This window comes from Temnothorax curvispinosus, unplaced genomic scaffold (genome assembly GCF_003070985.1).
Source record: "Temnothorax curvispinosus isolate PA1 unplaced genomic scaffold, ASM307098v1 QBEX01001326.1, whole genome shotgun sequence".
NCBI lineage: Eukaryota > Metazoa > Arthropoda > Insecta > Hymenoptera > Formicidae > Temnothorax > Temnothorax curvispinosus.
The window spans coordinates 309,572-332,049 of NW_020211106.1; the positions used below are offsets into that span (position 1 = coordinate 309,572).

The following is a 22,478-nucleotide window of genomic DNA, read 5'->3' on the forward strand; positions in this document are numbered from 1 at the left end:
AGAGCAGAGTTTGCGTATACGTTTCTCGTTAGAGAATAGGGCCCCAGTCATCTTTACAGTTTATATATGTATACATATATATATATATATATAGATACTGTAAATTCAATCGGGGAACAATGCCATGTTTTTCTACTCCCCTAAGTAATCCAGATAACAAAGTTCCTCTCAATCTGGCCTATCATCGCACCAATATCCGTCGGTTACGTCTCGCAGTCTTGTCCCGATATCTTCGGTGCTTCTTCGTAGTTGATCCGATTATGATACTGGCCGCTGTGAAAGGGTTATATTGCGAATAAGCGAGCGCGGTTAGACTTTCTTGTACAGAGCTAGTTTACGTTGTATGCGGCGTTGTATGCAATCGCTCTCTGAAGTTAATTAACGAAGAAACTTTTCTTGTCAATTCTTTTTTATTTTTTTTGCCCCGTAGCATTGTTATACCCTCAACAGTTTTTCGTTCAACAATCCACACTCGTTCTTAGACGAATCATACACTGCTTTCTAATTTTACGTACATTCCTGACAAACTTATACCCTAACTGACAGATAGTAATTCTATTTCATAATGCTATTAAATTGAAGTTTAATGCAAAAGATAAATAATGTAAAATATACGTCTCTCTTTGTTTAAAAAGAACACGGTATCAAGAAAATCAAGGTTGTGTAGCGTATCGGACGTGCGAGCGGAGATGTTCTTCTTTTTTTCTGAAAAATTCCGTCTCTTAACCCTAGGTTTAGACCCGCCCGCGTTTCTTCGGGAGTTACCATTGCACTGGTAATTTCGAGTCGCCGCGCGATCCGAAATGACATCGCCGTGTCGTGAAACAGCCGTCTTTAAGCTACAACCACCGGGCTAATGTGGCAGATACCTCCCACAGAGCGAAATTAAGGTAAATCGTGTGCGGGCCCTCGCTGCCATACGACACTGTTCCACCGGGAAAATCGATATGCAAATCTACGCGCAAATCCTAGTAATCTCGCTCACCCGTCTTGCAGCCCTTGCAACGGCTCAACGGGTGGATGGCGTACACCCGTCGACACCCTCGTCCCCCTTCGCACCTCTTATCCACCCAATTTCTTTTTCTCTGTTCCTTCTTCTTTCCCTCTCTCCCTCTCGGTTCTCATAGTTTCTCTCTATCATTCTATCTGCGACGCTCATTTCAGCAGCGAGAACACGTTCTTTCCCACTCGGTGTGCTCCCGTTGCGCGGTAAGGCTGCGACAGGGAGCTGACGGGGGTAAGATGGGTGAGAGGTTATAAAACGGGGTTAGCCCGGGTCTGAAGGATCGTGCTCGTTGGCCACCTTCGACGACAGGGCTTTATCGAGGTGAAAAAGGTTGCTCGACATCGACCTCCCGCCGCCATGAAGTGAGCAACCATCCCACAAGCCCGCCCCAGCACCACCCTCCTGTTTTTTCCCTCCTGCGCCCCTGTCATCGAGGCGTTTTCGCGGATGTCTTCGCGTAGGTTTTTTCCACGCAGCTAGATGGGAAAAACGATCCGAGTGCTCTCACGCGACGACGAATCATTATTGCGCGGTTTACTATCATACTTCTTATATGTGAGCCTCGTAATTTTGAGCCGGATATCGATGCCAATAAAATGTTTTATGTCGCTTGGCTCCCCCAATGGATGACGCTAACATCGAACAAGTGTCGTTTTGCACTATTTTTTATGTAAATACGATGTAACATCAACGAATCTGTTCTATTAATAAGCACTTGATTCATTAACTGCAATGAGCTATATTTCTTTCTATATTAAATCGAAGCAAAATTTTGTGAAATTTTGATTATATTATAAAGCAAATTAATTAGTGAACTTGACGGATATGTCCCATATTATTTTTAGATTAAAATAAAATCTTTTTTCCAATGTATGTCAACACAACATATATCTAGATTGATTTAATTTCAATTCTGCTGGTGAATACTTAATTACTGAAATATATAGGTTCGTTCCATGCTATAAAGTTGAGTGCAAAATAAGAAAAGATTTTTGGTTAGAGCCATATCCCGTCTGGACGAATAACGTTTTGTTTTCCGCACTGGTTTATTTATGTGAGACGGGATAAAAGAAAATGTACGTCTCGGGTAGCTTGTATTTGTAGGAGGTCAGGGCGAAAGGAAGGAAGACAATCAATCTTGATCCCAATTATCGCGTCGCTCAGCGACTGTAATTGAGTCGGTCTCGAGCCTCCGACCACCTCCATCCACGGCGTTTCTTTTGTAATGCCGGAAGACTGAAACAATGAAGGCACAGAAGTTTCTCCGTTGCGCTCGTACGAGTCGACTGGCAGCATTTTTTGGCTTTACCACACTTGCTCGTTTCGCGCCGATGAGTTATCAAGAAAACGAACTGCTGAAGATTATTTACTGCCTCTATATCAATTGGATTTTTTTTCGCGTCTTCTAACCTTCTCAACTTCATATTCTTCCCATTATATAACAAAAAAATGGTATTTGTAGCTTAATTGGAATTATGTGATACAAGTGCAGTATGCTACCAGTTGTATAAACATTATAAATTTATATGAACGAATATTACTGCAATAGCTCAATATCAAGCTTTAGAATAACACAAAAAGTATACTTTTCATAATTTTCATTTAACAATAACCATTTTAATTTAAATATTCTTGCACAAAATATGCGATAATTAAATTAACATATAATGCTGATAATCAGTTTGTTCATATGTTTATTAGCCTTATAAATTAGCTTCAAGAAGACCGTTCAGAAATCGTAATATTTTTTTATACAAATCTTGATTAATTGAAAAAATAATGACGTCGGGGAAATATAATTAAGCTATGTTTGTCTAAGATTGTACAAGATTAGTTTTGAAAGCAGGATTTTGTTGCTACGTGACTCAGAAGTTATTGCGTCGTCTTAGGACGTAATAAGATTAATACCTTCTCCGAATCGGCAACGTGAAAATAAAGCTTCCTTTGTATGCTGCCTTATGTTGGACTATTCATCCAAGCGGATAAGCATGAAATCGAATATTGGGAATTATCTCAGGTTTATACTCTGTGTAGGTATCAGGTTCATACTCGTTTATATTTTCAGAACCAGAGGAATGCCTTCTCCAATATTCTCTACGCGTTGTGAACTTTTAAACAGCGCACGAGCACTAACGTCGTAAATTGTATTTGTTTGTCTGAAATGTCAAATTGCTACTTTTATAGCAATTTTACCTAAGGCATCAGTGCTTATCATGGATTATCAACTCTGAATTAGTAAATTTTTTTGGTAATACACACACACATTATCAGATAATACATTTTTGGTGCTTACTATTGAAATGCTTATTATAAAAAAAATATAATTTTGCTTAATAAATGTTAATAAATGCAGTTGCAATTTTTATTGTGATTAGGTATATATTTTGTGATCTATTTAAATTTACATTTAACTGCATATATCAAAATGTAAAATAAGGGTGATATGATTACATTCAGATGTCAATGTGCGTAATTTAATATCATAATTAAATGTGAATATATATGTTTAAAATTTAAAGAACAGTTATTGCTTGGAACTTGCATTTTGATAGTAAATATTATACGTAACATCTTTCTTGTGAAATGATTGTGAATTGATTTTTAATATACGTAAAATTTATTAGTGAGAAACGCAATTACGTTTGCTAATCTTGATTTTTAAAGAAAATTTTTATTTGGAATAATATAGATCAGCATTAAAATTAAATTTGTGTAAGGCCGAAACAATTCGGTCATTAAAAGATTCGTGAGATATTACATCATTATGTATGAAATTTACGAGGCTATCCGTTTCCGCGGAGATCCTCTAAATATCATTAAAGTTTCATTAAAATTAGAGGGGAGCGTTTCGCACAGCACCCCAGAGAATGCTGTTTCTTATCAGTAGCCTCTTTAAATCAACTTTAATAGTGCCCTGACTAGTTGGCACCATCTAGAATATAGAGCTTAAGCATCCCGAAACTATATTTATGTGCATTATTACGATATTTATTGGCATATTTGATAAATAAAATACTGATTATTATTATTATTATTATTATTATTTATATCAGGACAATTATACAATTAAATGTATGTATATGTATATATTAAAAAACTATTTTTTTCTGAGCTCTTCTCGAAATGCTAAACTTTTTAAAATATTGTGTATCAATTTGTTCGCTCCGAACATTCCATTTATCTTCTTCTTTTTACCTTTTTCGGATTTTTTGAATTTTGAATTATATACTTTTAACGTATCTTTAATGCTAAGTTTGTACAAAAAAATGAAGACTTTTATCTAGCTAGCTTAAAGGATTATTTTGGTTAGTTAATTATATTAAAAATAAAAGCACGATAGACACGTCGAAAACAACTGTTCGTGAAAAGAAACAAATATTATCAACGTCAAAGCCGCCGATACAGATGTCGGCACGCGTTGTATACGTCATGTAGCTTGTGCAAGAGCAAACGCTCGAATCTTGTCTCGTGCAATTAGTCGAGCTTAAACCGCCCCATGTCAACGAGAGGTCGGCTCCCGGGGAGCGCGACGACGGCGACGCGGAGAACGGAGAACGGCGCGGCGCGGCGGCGGTGACGATGGCGAAGACGATGAAGAGGGCGGAGCATTTCCTCTCAATGGGTCGAAACTTTCTCGTGGCGGGTACCTACACATTATTCCTCGAAACTCTCGAATGCTTAATTAGGCGATATTTGAGCGTTCGTCCCGCCGACGCTATACCACCAACACGACCCACTGCTTCCCCCTTGGCCGCCCAAACTGTCGCCAACCCCTCTGTCTCTGACGGAGTTTACGCTCGCAAGGCACTATTACCGAAAGCCACTGGATTTCCGTAAGAAAGCACAGGCGGCTGGCGGTGGCCACCACCCGGTTCTATATAGGCGTTCTATATAGACGTCTTACCTGAACTAATATTGTTAAGGTCTAATTATAGTACCACCGCGACACCAGGCGCGACCTCTCTCTTCGTCCCGTCTACCCTTCCTTCCTTCATTTCCCGCGGGCTTCCGTTTCTCCGCCACGAGTCTCTTTCCGAGACCCGGCTCGGCATTCTCGACGGCATGCTCCTTCCACTTTCTCGCCTCTTCGTGCCACTTCCGTATTCCAGCCTTGCACCCTCAACTTACCTCATAAACCGCGTTACAGTTCGTCTCAACACCCAAATTATGAGAAGGACAGGCCGGGTGAGGAGGAGAGAAAGAGAGATAAGTAAAGTAAACGAGAATTCGATATGAAGAGTAAACGATAGGTTTTCAAATATTAGTCACATTATGAACCATTTATACGCGTTTGTGTTTCTCTTTTAGCTAAATTATAGGTGAAAACTTGTATTATGCGTAATTTTGCTAAAGATAACGTTGCATTCGTTATATATGTAGATATAAGAGTATTATGAATCATGTGGCGTCGCGAAATTATCTGCGTTATTATAATAATATGGTATCATTGGTACGAATATCAGATATCTCATCAATTATTATGTTCGCAATGACATTGAATATCGAGGATTATATTTTGCAACCCCTCATCCAATTTCATTATTAATACATTTATAGTCGATATCGCTTTCAATATTAATTGTTGGGGTAACACTGGAATAATTTTGTGTCGTTTGACGGAAGTGAACTAGGAAGAAATTCAGCAAATAACATGATGTTTAAAATTACTCCTTTATCTAATTTGATTTATGAACCAATATCAATTAAGGATATTGGTTTATAATCAAATAATTTCAAAAATAATTGGATTACAATAATCTTATTAGAAATTAGTGAATTGAATATATGAGATTCATTTTCATCACTCATTTTTATTTTTTGAGCTATTTACTAAGAAGAATTTTCTCTAGTAGTAGCTATGTTCTCTGTGTGTACGATTACAACAATTAATGTTTACTTATTGCAATAGTATTATATATTATCACAAAACGATAGTAGCTTTAACACGGTCTGCATTTTTGTTTCAGGGCCGGTGTAACCGAGAGAAACCACCTTGCAAGTATTTCCATCCCCCACAGCATCTGAAGGACCAACTCTTGATAAACGGGCGCAACCACTTAGCGCTGAAAAACGCGCTGATGCAGCAAATTCAGCAGGGCCTCACGCCGGGTCAGCCTCTCGTGCCCGGACAGGTACCCACAGTGGTATGTCCAACAAATTAACACCATCGTTGCACCACTTCTTCTGCTATCCACACATTCACACACTTTCTTTTACCACGACCGTATAATATATGGATTTTGTCTGTGTTTAGTCGAGGGTTATCACTAGATTATATCTTTTTTGATAAGCAACGCTGCGTAGATTATCGACGGCGTAGTATTTAAGCTTCCTTTTCATATTTACTGTCGTTACTAAGAAATTTGAAGCTATAGATGCTATGAACGTAGTAGCTATGTTTGTGTGTGTATGCGTACGCAATCTCGTATATTACTTTAAATTAAAAACATTTTACAAGCTTTTTCCGGTAAGGCTCGAGTCATATATGTAAGCGTAGCACTTCGCCGTCCATATTTACCTGCGTTCCTTCTTGCGGATATTGCACCGACAGACAAAGTTTTTAAGAATTAAAGTTTAGCACGTCGCATGTTCTTGGTCAGTGTCATCCTTACTTCCTAGAGTAAAACCTGACTTATCCACATATTTTGATAGACAGTCAATTTGTAGAATTGAATCTTTCTGATACGATAGGTAATTCTTAATCTTATTACTTTATATTACGGCCTTTTTTGAAATTATGATGACACTCGTGATTTTTATTTTTATTATTATTTTTACATCACGAATTTTTTAATTATTTTTGAATTACAAGTATCGGTAATTCGAGATATTTAAATATACTTTTGATTCAAGAACTCTTTCGTAAATAACTTCTAAAGGACACGAAACGTAAGTTAAGAGTCCTTGGTGTAGACATGTTAGATTCTCATCGCGAACATTTTTCGTACTGTATTTATCATTCAACGGGAGAGGCTCGTTAATTACGAGAAAAGTACAAACGCGGAACTCCCAAACAATAGCGTTTGAGCGCGGGAAAGTTTCGCCGGTTCTTCAAAATTTCACGCGACATCGCGTGTACGTTGACACGATGCTCGGATAATTTTGATCGACCCGAATAAATCTTCGACGACCGAGGAAACTTCTCCGCGTTTTTTTTTTTTGTTTTTCTGAATCTTCCTGTTCCCGCGTGCGTTTGTATGTACGTACACACGCGAGATTATCACTATTTTGTTTTTAATTAAAGGAATAATAAACTCTCGTTATTAACGTTTGCCCTTCTTGTTTTCTTTTTTTTTTACTCATGATATACATTCATATTCGTTGCTACGTGACATCGAATCCTATACTATGACTGCCTGTCTGTCCCCTATGTTTGCCGCTGTGGCTCACGTGGTTGTGGTTGATTGTTGGTGTGTTCTCCAATTACGTCATTGGTGAACAGGAGGCCCCGGCACCTCCGGCACCACACCATCACCTTCAACAGCAAATCCAGCAGCAACTTCTTGCTACTCACGCCTTTATGGTAACTCTTGGTTTTGGTTGGCTTCCACTAATTTTTAGTTAATTTTAATGCCACGTTGGCTAAAAGTGGATGTAAAAATGCTCGTCATTTACCTATGACTCCAATTTATCATTGGAAGAGACAGTAAATATGTATTTATTTTCAGTTTGCAACATTTTCATGCGAAATAAATTACTTTCATAAGTTTACATCCACTATAGTCATTCAAGCGATGCGCCTGTAATTAGTAAGCGTTCGTACGACAGCTTAAATTTTTATTTTAAAAGCGCGCCGCATAGTAAGTCAATAACTTAATTGCATGCATTTACAAGATGTTTTGTTTGTTTATTGAGGAAAGAAAATTTGTATATGTTTTCGAAAAGTTTTCCTGTAGAAGAGAAGAGCATGAAGTATTACGGCTAATTAAAACATTTTCGCGTTCTTTGGCTCTGAAAACGACGAATATTTCTTCTTTCTCTTGAAAATATTTCATATTTTACGTTTAATATTATAATAGCAAATATTTAAATACGAAAATTGTTAGATTTTTTTTTAATATAATAAGAATGAAACTTATGAGAGTCAAAGAGACGAAGGAAAGGGATGCGAGGCATGGTAATTTCAGAAAATATTATTGATCTTACAATATTTCAATTTAATATTGGTAATGAAATCTTTGTTTCTTAGAATATTTTGAAAAAAATATGACGATGCGCTGATGTCTAAGCGTAAATATTGCTTAGCTAATATTTTCCAACAATTATCTGGCCGCGTTTCCGAAAGCTTTTTTACAACGACGAAAGCTCCCAGGGTACCAGAGGCTTTTGAGAAGAAGGAACGGGTATTCTACTCGTTCGGATGCGCTTGAAATTACCTGCCTTCGCTTCTGGGAGCCAGCTCTCGCTGCAAAACCAAACGCTTCGTGTGGGATCGTACGCTTGTCGTTAAAAGTGAAGGGGAGGGCACGAGAGAAGAGAAAAAGGACGATTAAGGCTTTGCGAGATCCGTAAATGAGACGCCTTTTCTTTGCAGATTCTCGTCTTTGGCACGTTTTTCAGGTTTACCACCTCGTCAAACCCTTTTATATATTATTGTAGAACTTTTTTAAAAGTTTCTTCTCCAAAAATCCGTTTTAATGAATTTATTTACTGAGTTTTGATATCAAAATAATTTTGAGATATAAAATGACAATTACAACTAAAGTATAATTTTAGATATAAGGGTAATTATTCGCGCTAAGTTCATGTGCACTTTACTGAGAGAATTTTATTTGATTTTGTCGTAAACTACAATAATATTTTAAAAACTTGATATTTTTTACTTTTAGGGGAAAAAAGTAAAATTAATTTTAATTTCTAATTCTAATAATAATGTTATTTACAGAAATTGTTCAAGATAAATCGAGACAAAATATATGATTTTTACATCTTATATATCTTCTTATCGTGTTAAAATCTATTGATTAGTCAGATTTGAATTTAATTGTTATTATATTATACATACTTTTGATATAAATTTTTTGTGTATATTATTTGTTCCAAATTTCCAGAATTTTCCGTATAAATATTAAGCAACTCAAGAACGCCGTGTATCAGTTTCTTCTCGGCAATATATTAATATATAATTTTCCTTCATTACACGTTGTTATTACACCAGATATTAACGATATTGCTTATTTATCCGAAATTGAAGCGAGCACGGCGATGGCTCGTAAACCAAGCGATGTATATTGCACGTCTTATGGTTGATAAATATCGGAGAGCGTTGCTCGCAAAGCTTTAATGCACCTTGAAGCAGAATTTACACGGACATTCAGAAATGGTAGATTGCATATACGGATCGAGTATTTGGTAATTGGTGGTACAAACTGGAAAACATTAATTTCTTGTTGAAGAAGTTAAAAACTGCTTATTCTAAAATGATTTGATTAAGAAACTCTTTTTTCGAAAACAGTTACACATTCTTAAATTATTTACAATCAAAATTTGCCATACAGTCAATCGTAATTATTGTCTAAATTGTGAAATAGATGTACATTCATCAACATGTAATATATTATGAAGATAGAGCAGATCCCGATTGCATTCTTGTTAGATGTAATTATTTATTGATTACATTTGATCTTCTCTGATTTATATTTATCTTTCTCTGATTACATGTTTAATGTAATATCTCGCAACATTTATGTGACTTTCAGGAATTTATTGAGAATTGTTGAATTAAAGAAAACAATGCGCTTTTTGTGAAATTATTGTAAATAATTTAAAAATGTGGCTGTATTGCAATTTTCAATCAAATCAACTCGGGAACGATCAACCAACTTGATGTAAAGAGAAATCATGTGTTTTCGGCTTTTATCTACCGTTAACGTTAATACTCAGGTATAAAGCACGCGTTTCAATGGCGTTTCAATCTCGAAATCGCGCGCGTCGCGACGCGCACAAAATCGAAAAAACGCGTGAAGCGAAGGCGGGGGCCAGGTGTGTTCTAATCCGTATTACCTGGATATCTTCCGGGTGTGTTTTCGCAGGCGACGAATCCGTACCTGACCGGTATGCCGCAGGTTGGCAATACGTACAGCCCGTATTTCGCGCCCAGCCCGATAATGCCGGCGATAATGGGCCCGGCGGACCCAACGGGCGTCGGCAGTCCACTCGGCGTGGTGCCGCAGACAGTGGCGATGCCGCAGAAGATGCCACGTACCGACCGCCTCGAGGTATGTCTACCACCAAACTACATTCAACAACAACAACAACAACAACAGCAACAACAACAACAACAGCATGGGGCCCAACACGGCGCAGCCGGGGCCTCAAGGTGCCCGATGGCCGCGCCCAGTACCGTGTACCAAGTGCCGGCCGGTCCCCCCAATCAGGTGTCGCCCGTATCCACGATGCAATCTGTCAATCATCCACCATCCCCTACCACCATTACAACGACGTCCCTGTGCACCCCTCTGCACAACCCCCACGCCCATCATCATCCCATTCACAACCTCATTTACGTTCACGCGTATTACTAGAGAGGCTCCGAGACGTGTAGACTTTTAGACTCGATTCGACACCGAGAGTGTCGATGACGTTTCGAACGTTTCGAATGTTCGACGAGACAGATCGACGCCGCGCCAACGCGTCATTTCTTTTTCGTCCTTTCATTTTTCCTCCCCCTTCTCTCTTTAGGTTTTTCTTCCCTCCCTATTTTTTCTCACATAAGCGTAAAACACGTCGGGTGGATTAATCAGCCGGGGCGTAACGGAACGCCCGTGGTGATTAGAGCGTAACGATGACAACGGATGAAATTGCAGAGGGCACCGAGAATATCCTGATTTCGCAGGCGGGTTATAGACGCGCGCGTTGCTAATTACAGTAATTTACGCCATGCGGATCCATAAGGCGATCTGATTACCCGAGCCGGATGGCTTACGTTCGTCGCGCGACACAGCGATCGATAGTGACGGTAGTACCGGATGGATCCTGGGCTGGAAATCGAAATTTATTTTGAGAGAACACATAACGAACACTATAAGGGCTATAACGGGAGAAACTATATATTTCTATACGCTCACCCTTTTCTCTCAATTAATGTCACGTGTTCGACCGCGAAGAGAGATTATGTATCTTAACGGTAGAGAGATGGTAGCCTCGAGATATTAGCAACTGTAGTCGGTGATTAGCGAACGATACGATTTCAAGGACGGCTCCGCGACCCAAAATCAATCGTAGCAGCGACTGATGGCGATTAATCCCGTGTAGTTGATATTTTGGCGAATAATTTGCAATAGATAAATATAGAGGTCGTACAGTGAATTCTATATGAAAAAACGGAGCAAGCTTGAAAGCGACGAGCAGCGAGAGAAGAGAAATTAAATTGCGAGAGCGACAAAAAATTTTGTGCGATATATTTTGTAGTGCGATACGGTGGCTGGAGATGAAACGATACAATGACGAGCGGTAATATATCGGTATCTAGGTAAGATATGGCGACAAAGCAGATCTAACTTAAGATATCGCGCATAGAGATACAATAGATTCCTACGGATCGTGAGCGACACAAAGGTCTAAAAGTATCGAGAGTATGTAAATTCCTAAGTCAGATAACTATAATGGCAACGATGAAACGTGATGAATAATTATGATTAACTTATATAGACCAGAATATATGGCTGATTGATAGAAGTAGATGGATTTGCAAATGTGCGACTGATTTGAAAACTTAAATTCTCGCGTTACGAGCGTTTTTTTTTAAACTTACCTCGATTTGTATGACTCATGATATTTATACGTTGCTTTATACGAAGCTGATAAATTGTCATGATGATTACATTACTACACATTTTTATTTTGAGAAATCTTTGACCTAATATCTTTTTTAAAAAAACATTTGTACCTATAGTTGGACAAGTTAGAATCTCTTAGTTAATGTGTTTATTAGATTTAAAAAACAGTTACTGATGCTTTTATAGCTTTAATAGCTATTAGTATTTATCTAATTATCCATATGTTACATTTTATGAAAAACTTGTTAAATATTTCTTTTCAGATCATTTTTGTTATATATATATTTTTTATGTATATTTGATTATCAGTTACAAGATAAATCAGAATGATTTGTTGTTATATTAATGATAAAGCCCCTTGCATAATAGGCGATAGCGACAGCGACAAGATTGCCGACAAAGCTATACCTTTGCCAGCAACTTTTTCGCTGTCGCTATCGCCTATTGTGCAAGGGACTTAACATGCGACGATCATCGGCATTTTTAATATACCTATCGTACGAAAAAAACCGAAAATTAGGATGAACGATCATCAAAGTTATTTTTGCCGCGCGTTATCGCTGGTTTTTTCGAGTCATCAAAACGTCGTCACCGAGCGACGCAAATGAAGATGTATTCGTTTTATTTTCTGTATCGGTTCACACCGTTGCAGTCACGATTGCAACGCAATTATTTCTTAGAAGGTTGTTTTGACGATTACATTGAAATTCTGTCACTTCTATCAAATACGCCCGTTTCTTGAATTAATTATTTCCTCTAGAAGATATACATGTTACAAAGATATTTAGGAATAAATGGAGGGGTAAAAGCCATAGTGGTGTCAGTCAAATTTTTTAAAATATTTTGACTCGTGTGCAATAGTTGCAATCTATACAATATAATATATAAATTGCATCTATGCACACGTCAATATCTTAAAAAATTTGACTTACACCACTATGGCTTTTACCTTACCCCTCCAAATATAGGTTGGCGTAGAGTAATATTAATATCGTACTTCTGTAAGTACTTCGGGAAGAACGGCTGAAGCTTTCCTGAATTAGACTGCGATTTGTGCAAAGCGCACTCGGTAGAGATCCGAGGTACGATCGTGCAATATCGTCTCAAGCCTTCGGTACGCGGGCCTCCAGTTGGATAGCGCGAGAGAAGTGTTTCAGAAACAATAACAAGATCGCCCTGTGAAACTTCGCATCCGCATGCACCTGGAGTTTTCTAATGCGCGAGTTCGCAGATTTCCCCGGAGCCGTCATCGCCTCTTTACTCGTTTTTGCCCGACGGCACTCGCGAAATTAACAGGTTTTGCGAGTGAGTTTTCACGGGGCAGTTCTCCTGTGCGCGAGCTCTCTTCAAGACGAGGGGGAACGAGCAAAATCGAAATAGCAACACTAGTTCGGCGCGAAAACTCGCGCTGATTCATTTGCGGGGTGCATCTTGGCGAATTCAACTCGCAAATAATGAACTATACGGAACTATACTTGTCGTAGAGGGTGAATTTAACCCACTCGTTCCCAACATGGTCATACAACGGTCATATTGGGAAGATTTGAATTAAAGAATAAAGTAAATTTATATTTTACATTCCGATAAAAGCTAAACGCTTTTGGGAGAGATGGTAGCTCCGTCACGACTCGATAATCTTGATGCCTAGTATAACCAAATAGCAACGAATTAAAAACTTATAAAGTAAATTCAAAAACTTACGTAAATTATATTATCAAAAATTATTGAGCGCTACGTATAAGGAAGGAAACATTTAAATATCTTTTTCAATATTTAGAGGTAAAATTTGAAAGAGAAAAGGTCACAAACATTAGAACGGCTAAATTCTGTTTACAACAAATAAGTCTGTCTAGATATCAGTTTTGCATACGAAAAAAGAGTTAGAACTGTTTCCCAAATGTTACGCTTTATCCTCTTCTAAAAAGTGTCAATAAAAAAAAGAGCACTTTTTCGAAATGGTATTAAAATGATATATCGGATCATTCTACTGATAATAAAAAATGATTCGAAAAAAGAATGTAATTTAGATAATTATGACACGTCTTAAAAACGTGCTCGATAACATAATAGATTTAGCCATTCTATTGTTAACACCCAGTAGTCGAAGGCAAAACGAAGGATGGCAATTACGGCGCATTGAAATTTAAAGAATTCGCAATTATTTAGAGAAGAGAACATATGAAAGGAAAATCGAGGATACCTACTGTATAGCCGTGTCGATTCAATTTGGTTTGATTTTATTATTTACGTATTTGTATGTCGTGTCTGTGTATGTGATTATTATTCCAATATAATTATCATCACGGCTGTTAGTATTATGTTAATCGGGAGAGTCAACGAAAACGGGAGATCTCGCAGATCTCTTGCGAGCCATTTGCACTTGAGTAACGTGAGCAAAATGTGACTTTTTGCAACGCAGAGCGCTTCGTAGCGTTCGGAAATCTAAATATATGTACGTATGCAGAATTATATACAGATACATGACGCTTACACGCGCCGGTCCATCCATGCATACGCACATAGTGATATATGTGTACATAGTAGGTAGGTTAACAAATTAATTAATTAATTAATTGTATTTTGTATCGCGCAGAAACCGGTAGAGCATAAAATCGAAGGGAAGTGTAACTTCGCTACCCTCATTTGAATTCACTGCAACAGATTCGATCGCGATTCTTTTGTATTGCATTTGAAAAAGACACTATATAACATAATACAATACAATACAATACAATCTAGTGTTCTTCTTTTTTTAAATATATATCGATTATAGGCGATCGATATTACACAAGCTCGACCGACAGTTCTTAAACTAGACGATAGGCGAAAACTAATTTTGCGCTCGTATCAGAATTTCCAGCCTGGGCGAAATACAAAGTATTATTTCGGCGCGAATTAGCAATATGAAAAATCTCGAGATTCTCTTTTTATCAGTTTCATAATTATATACATCGTACCCTTACACCAATCTACCCCTCCTCCTTCCTCGTCTTTCATCTTTCATCATCATAGTGAGAACGATAGCACCCTCTCTATCCCCCCTATTCCGAGATAATATATGATCGATTTCACGTATTTACGATTAAGTAAAGAAAACGTTTACGAAAAAGAGTAAGAATATACACAATGTAATGTCGTTTAATTAAATATTGCAGATAGAAGTCGGAAATATACGATCGATTTATTAACTAATTACGATTGGTCTTACGGTAACACTTATTATAATATTTGGTAACATACAATAACGATGATAATTAGTAATCATAACAATACCTATTTGTGATGTACTACGATGACTTGCACTGAGTTCGGGTCACGTGAAATTTATTGATGATGAATTCAAATAAAAGAAATATAATTGAAACTGGAAACGATGCATAGACTGTTTATTGATTCTTACAAGTTTCACTTAATGACCAAAAAAGTTTGTGTGCTTTGTATGTCTTACCTTAGTCTTGTATTTTTCTTTACTCATTATTATTATTTTTTTTCATTGCCTTTGCTCTTTTGGTTGAACGAATTTGCGCGAAGTATGCCCAGAACTGTATATCACTCTTTTTTCCTTTTCTGTTTGAGAAATATAAACTTTCTTTTGTAGTGCACTCCGCTTGCAAATGAGAAATAGTTTCTTGCGTATTCAGAAACAGGATACTCGATCGGAACTGTGCTAATAATCGGCTATCAGTCAAGTAATCTGCGTATAAAACGCCTCTCGCGAGAATATTCCGTTATGTCCATTGCTAATCCCTGTCCACATCGACGATGACATTGAAGTTCGCCTATTTCGTTCCGAGATTCATCCTTTTTCGACATCTCAACTCCTCCTCACTTCCTTGACCTTTGCACCTGCGAGAAAAAAAAAAGATCGCTAGATCTTATATCTTCCCCGGACGATATGTTATTAATGCTCTTTGAATTAATTGCTTGCTGCCTGTTTATATATAATGTTATTAATATCGATATAAACACGTTTGGATTTTCGCTGTTTAGTACATTAATATTTTTAACCTTGATTGGCCAAAGTTGCTCTAATAAAGTCCATATCAGACTATGGATTGGAATTGAGATTGGATTGAAATTTAATCAATCAGAATAGAGAAAATTGATCTCAAGTTTAGTGAACTTTGCTCTGATTGGTCAAATTTCAATCTAATCTCAATCCCAATCCGTAGTTTGATACGAGCTTTAGTGAACAATCGCAACGTTAAAAACAAATTTTTTTTATTATTTATTAGTTTTTTCTTCAAGATTTTACATTACCGCCGTCAACTTTTTTTTTAATGACATTTATTTCTCATATTTGGAAGATAATCGCGTCTGCTTTTGCGCCGCGAAAAACTTGACCAATCAGGGAAGTGTAGAAAGCAATACGGTAACATAATTCACGATATGTAGTAGCGAATGACTTTAGTGAATGAAGAGTAGTGATGTTCATTAATTTCAATTGTTTTTATTCGATGTTAACGAACTCTTGCTCCATATGCTCACTGGCATACTCATACTCCGACAAACGGAAAAGCAGCTGATACTGTGTTTTGTGTATACATATCATATCGTTTCTTTTTCACAGGCCGGCACTTAACTTAAAGTGGTTCCTCTGTTCTATTTCCTTTTTTTTACCGCCAAAATCAGCGCGACTTTTTTCGCCCTCCCATTCTCTGCGAATTTTGTTTTCTCTTGCGTCTCAATGATTTGGTTTCCGTTGTTAAGTAGTAACACACGCATACATTTATTTTCGTTGGCTAGCCGACCCCGTCACGCCGATGCCCCGATGTCGGCGCGCGAACGCCGGCTTTGTTCGCGCGGAAGAAGAGAAACGCATGTTTCTAGCGGTCTTAACTTTGTTCAGTGGTTTGACTCTTGTTTCATATAAATGCGAGAAAGCCCTCGCGTCGTCACCGGTGTTTTCGCATCTCGCGGCAATCGGCGTGCACGGCCAGCCCAGCGTAATTGCACAAAGCTAATGCGCTCTTTACAGCTTTTTGTACAGCCTTATGTATCTCGGCAATATATAATTTGTTGCGACTCTCTCTCTATATATATATGTATATATCTATATATACATTTCTATATATATATGAATTTGACAAGTGTGCTGCGATATACCCACATATATATATATACATGTGTCTCTCATTTTTCAGCGCCAGAGTACCTTATGATTTCTGTTCTTTCGTAATCTCGCAAACACATTACTTATTTACTAATTCTATTAATTGTCGTATACATCAGCAGCGATTTAAGTGTTTACTTTTACAGCTAGGAGGAGGTGCTTTACATTATGCGATCGCATGAATTTTTGATATTTATTGCCGCATTATTCGCATATATATATATATATATATATATATATATATATATATATATATATATATATTTACATATATAACATATTTATCTACAACAAACAGTCATATGTGGACACGTATACAAACACCCGCATACACTTTAAATGAACATGCATCCAACACACACAAGACACACACAGACACAGACACATGGAAGCACCACACAGTTCCTCACGACTTTAAGTTTCTTTCTTTTCGTGATTTTTTTCTGCAACTGCTGTAGTGTTACATGTATGCTTGTGCAATATAGCAAGTTTCTTTTCACGTCTTATGGCTGCTAACAAGGCGATACTTCATATCGAATTTCTTGTAAAGAACGATGCACGCGACGCTATCGTCGCTACTAGGTTTTTGTTAATGCTGCTTTTCACACTGCTTCTCTCACGCGTTTTAGAAAAATTTCTGATAGAAAATTTTCAGTAAAATACAGATTTATGAATGAGTGTGGGATATACGAGGCGCGAGTTATATAGAATGCGTAGTAACTGGTGCACATTGCAGATATGCATATTTCAATTATTGTTTACGCATACGTGTACATACGAAGGACGTGATTTCTATAGCGACAAATTGAATAATTTCTGCGCGATGGTTCGTTTGAAAGACATTTTGAGATAATGCCGAATCGATCAGTCTCTCTGTCGAGAGTTGATTATAGGATTATCGCACGAAGAGTAGCAGTAAAATGTAGCAAGTTAAAAAATTGAATTTAGAACGATTTAATTTATAGGACGACAATGCGAGCAAGCGGAAGAAATTTTTCCAATATTTATTATTATTATTTTTTAATAAACATTAAATGATGGAATAATTAATTAAATCCTGGAATATTTTGCTATTATATTAAGGGGGGACGTTTGCGAGTATACTATGTCGTTCTGCGTGACAGAATATACGTTAAACAATAATAATCTTTCTCGACGCACAACACCAAGATTTCATTCGCTTGAAATATCACTCTCGTTCGAGCAAGGGCATATCGCGTTTGTCGCCGATGTAATTTTCCTCGGGCGAAAATTTACGAGTGTTACTTGAAATTGATTCTCTCGCGCGTTGCGCGCCACTTGCCGACCGCGCGTTGTTAATTAGAAGCTCAAAAGGACCATTCGTCGCACCTGTCTCTCACTTTAGTCGCGGTGTCAACTACACTATCTGTCTCGCAACAATTCGCGATACCGCACACACGCACACACGCACACACGTACAATACGCACTCACGTACACGCACTTATATACATTTTCTTTCTCTGTAGCTACCCACACAAAGCCATCTGTGTCTTATGTCTCTGCACGCGGCTCATGTGTCGTCTGCATATGTGTATGCAGAGCGTATGTATGTGTGAGTGTGTGTGTGTGTATGTGTGCGTGTTCGTGCGTGCGTGCGTGCGTGTCTCTCTTTCTCTCTCTCTCGTTAACCGTTTACTGTCTATGTATACGTGTACGTTTCCTAACGAGCTTTCCAGCTTGCCGAAAGCGCGCACTTTAACCCGCGGTTCGCACTCGAGCGCTCGAATGCGTGCACTCGAATTAACACGCTCGAACAAGGCAGGCGCGAAAGTAAAGCAAACATAGCGAGCGGCACTCCGCGTGGCGCGCGCGGAAGTAACGCTCGTGATGCGCTATTACGCTTATTATCCCGCTTGCACTGCCATTGAGCGCAAATGTCCCATGTACGAGCGCAATGCCTGCACATGGAGGTAGATTTATCCGATAAAAAAGAAAAAAAAAGAAAAGAATTTGATCAGGAAACAACTAATGAATAGTGCTCTGTACTCATTGATGAATAGCGCTTCAACGTGTAGATTTCAAAATTATAATGTGCATGGTACTCTAGAATGCTCTGAGTCTCATATTTTGAGAGAAGTAGATTTTCGTTCCGACACCGCAATGATATCTGGAAATATGCAATTATAGTTGATTGCATTAACGAATATTTTTTTATCAATTTTATTTTGCGACGAAATTTGTTGACATTTGTATCGATTTTTTTTCTCCTAATGGTCTGGACAATTGCTTAAATTTTTAAGAAGAATCTGCCAAGTACCATTCGAGGTCTTATTCGACTTCCTACTTCTCTCAATGGGAGGCGCGGCGAAAATGAACAGGGAAGGGAATGGTACGTCATGCATGTGCAGAATTTCCTTTAACACATGCGTGTATTAACCCGATTGATAATACACCGGAGGATGCTCGTGGAGGCATTTATTATTACTCCTTGACCTCCCCGACTGCCATCCACAGACCCCGTGTCCCTTCGACCTTATTGGGCGGGGCGAGGGTGCACCGAGTAACGGCGTGCTACGTCTCTTTGACAGATTTGAACACGGTATTTTAGCTCCATTAGTAGAGAGTAGAGTGATCTAATTTCTCCCTTTTCTGGGCGTTGGTAAGCACCAGTCTCTCGCGCTGACGCGCTAAAATTAGCCCGGTAATACGAGTCGGCCGGCCGCGTCGCGGGCCCTCCGTCCATTCCCGACAAAAAGTACTCGCGCGTTCACGTATATAAGGGTGATTCTTACGAACGTTACGTCGGATATCGTGTACGTGTGTATCTGTTCGTAAACAAACCATTTTTTGCTAAAGATATTCTTTCCACTAAGACAAATTATCCAGCGAGTAGTACACACAGCGAGAGAACCGCGATGAAGACGCGATAGAAAACCGAATATAGAAACTCGAAGCTAATTGTAAGTGTCAAGAAGCATCTAGGGTAGCGTACCAACGGCCAGAAAGAAAAAGGAAGAACTACTAGGAAGAAATGTCAGGTTGGCTCTTTTTAACGCCTCCCCCGAAACAGACCCGAAGTCCACAAACGGAACGCTCTTTCGCATCACTCGATCCAATTGCTAGCTACACGTTACTCTACTCTCACTCTCATTTCAATACTTTCTCTCTCTCTCTCTCTCTCTATCTTTCTCTTTCTCTATGTTTGATTCTTTACCCGCCCTACCTTCTTTCTCTCCTCTTTACGCATATCTTATTGCCTCACTGTATACATCCATCTTGTGTAAAAAGAACGACGTAGTCCCGCCTGTATATCGCCAGGTTCGGCACGAGCTCTGTGGCTGCCAAACACACTAAAAGCCTAGCCAGTAGTCTTTATGCGGCCAGGTGTCAACTGTGGATACACGTTATCAAGATTCTCATACTTTTACCTTGAATATATTAATTTCAACGTTCATAGCAAAAATTAAACTTACGATAGAGCCATAAATATATTCTTTCTCAAAAATTATTTATTTTATACGTGGCGTAAATCAGTTTTTAGAAAATCTATTTAATATAAACGATATATGTGCATTATGTGCAATTTATCCATCTTAGCAATATTTTTAGAATTTTATTTCAATTGCTTTTAAAGTAAACTGCTGAACTAATTTAAATACAAGTTTACGCGATGAATACGAATGCGCCGCGACGTAAAGGATCTTGTTTGTTTAATAAATTAACGCTCCGCGCTAGTAAAGTTAATCCGCGACAAGAGGATTTTTTTTACGGAGAGAAACGCGGCTTTTAAGGGCGCCGTAAAATTACGATGCAGTGGCGCTTTGAAGTTGTTTACTTTACCAGCCAGTCATTAATTGACTTTTTGCGTGTTCGCATGTTCCACAACGCGTATCCACGGCCAATGCTCGTCCTCGCCAAAGTAGAAAAATCCCATTTCGTAACGCGCCAATGTTCCTTAGTACTGCTGTTCACAAAAATCTCTACTTCCTATTCAATATCAGCTATACTTCCTATTCGAGTCAGTCCGGAACTCCTTTCACACACGACTCTTCGCGAAGTTTTTCCGTCAAGTGCATCGTACGCCATATCTATAAAAAAAAAAGTTTACGTCGGTCACAACACTGGCAATAGCTCTACAATGTATATTTTTTTCTTTCGAATTATTATAATTTAATGCACCTATTTACGAACACATAACTTTACAAATTATGAAATCCATACTGCGAGCATTTGACTTTTGGGTACGTTCGTTTGTATTTCGAGAAGCAATTTAAACGAAAACTTATTTTCTTATCCATATAAATAATATGAAAAGAGCATAGAAAATTAAAGTTTTATTATTAATATAGGAACACATTAAAAAACATAAAGTTCTTTCAAAGATTGCTCGAAGAAGTTCGTCTAATATAATTCGACGTCGTCACCGCAAGCACGTCTAACACAAATCAATGAGACATTCTCATTTGTGATATCACGATATCATGATATCATATATAATGTCATCGTTCTTTCATCACTAAGAAACAACATCCGTTTCACTTTTTTTTCTCCCTCTGTATATATCCATCTGTCTTATCCATCTAGCTCCAAGAAACCATCGAACAGTGTGACATACGATCGTAATCGGAGGAGAACCAGCGACCGTTTGAACAATCGCCTCACCCATTATCCTGAGCTGCTCCCTCAACAACTACGACCCTCTCTCTCTTTCTCTCTGTCTCTCTGTGTCTCTCTCTCTCTCTCTCTCTGACTTTTGTGCCCCGGACCCTGCCAAGCCAGCCAGCCCCTAGCCTATAGCCCCCAAACCCCCTTTGCCCACATAGATAGAGTGCCATGCCATGCGTGTTCGCTCTTGCTGTAGGTATGTCGCGAGTTTCAACGCGGGGCGTGCAAACGCGGCGAGACGGAGTGCCGGTTTGCGCACCCCCTCGAGACGGTGCAGGCGAACGAGGACGGCTCTGTGACGGTCTGCATGGACGCTGTCAAGGGCCGATGCAATCGGGACCCCTGCCGCTATTTCCACCCCCCTCTGCACCTTCAAGCCCACATTAAGGCCGCACAATCTCGGGCTAGCATTGCGGTAATGCATTTCTCTCTCTCTCTCTCTCTCTCTCTCTCTCTCTCTCTCTCTCTCTCTCTCTCTCTCTCTCTCTCTCTTTTTCTCTTTCTTTCTACCCTTTTCTACCTCTTCCTTTTTTATTTTCTTTACTACTTTTTTATTTCTCACATTTTCTTCTTTCATTTCTCACTTTTTCTTCATACGTAACTTTCATGACTATTTCTTTTTTGTTATTCTCAATTCTTGTTTATTTCTCCCATTTTTGTTTGCGCTTTTATTCTGTCCTTTCCAAATATTTCTCCTAATCTAATGATTACTGTTTGAGTACCTCGTCCAGCATTTCCCTTTTTACATGGTAACGAAGTTCACACTATCTCACCTATCAGATCCTTTCTGAGTCTTTAAACGATACAGAGGATGTCCTTTTTATTTTTTCTTCACACATCCGAATTGTCCGTTCTATTTTCATTTCTCTATCTTAATGGTCGGTGAATTGCGTCAGAACTTTATTTTATTATACAGATAGAATAATAACGTAACAAATAAAAGCAAGATATTAA

General features: G+C 38.4%; 1 protein-coding gene across 1 annotated transcript in view; it reads left to right on the plus strand.

The window, feature by feature from the left end:
- Positions 1-22,478, plus strand: part of LOC112462592 (homeotic protein female sterile-like) — a 42,740-nt gene that overhangs the window by 2,304 nt on the left and 17,958 nt on the right. The window contains exons 2-5 of the mRNA XM_025028467.1: positions 5,974-6,150; positions 7,449-7,529; positions 10,039-10,224; positions 21,721-21,939. Coding sequence (XP_024884235.1) covers positions 5,974-6,150; positions 7,449-7,529; positions 10,039-10,224; positions 21,721-21,939 — 663 coding nt within the window. The remainder of the gene's footprint in view (positions 1-5,973; positions 6,151-7,448; positions 7,530-10,038; positions 10,225-21,720; positions 21,940-22,478) is intronic.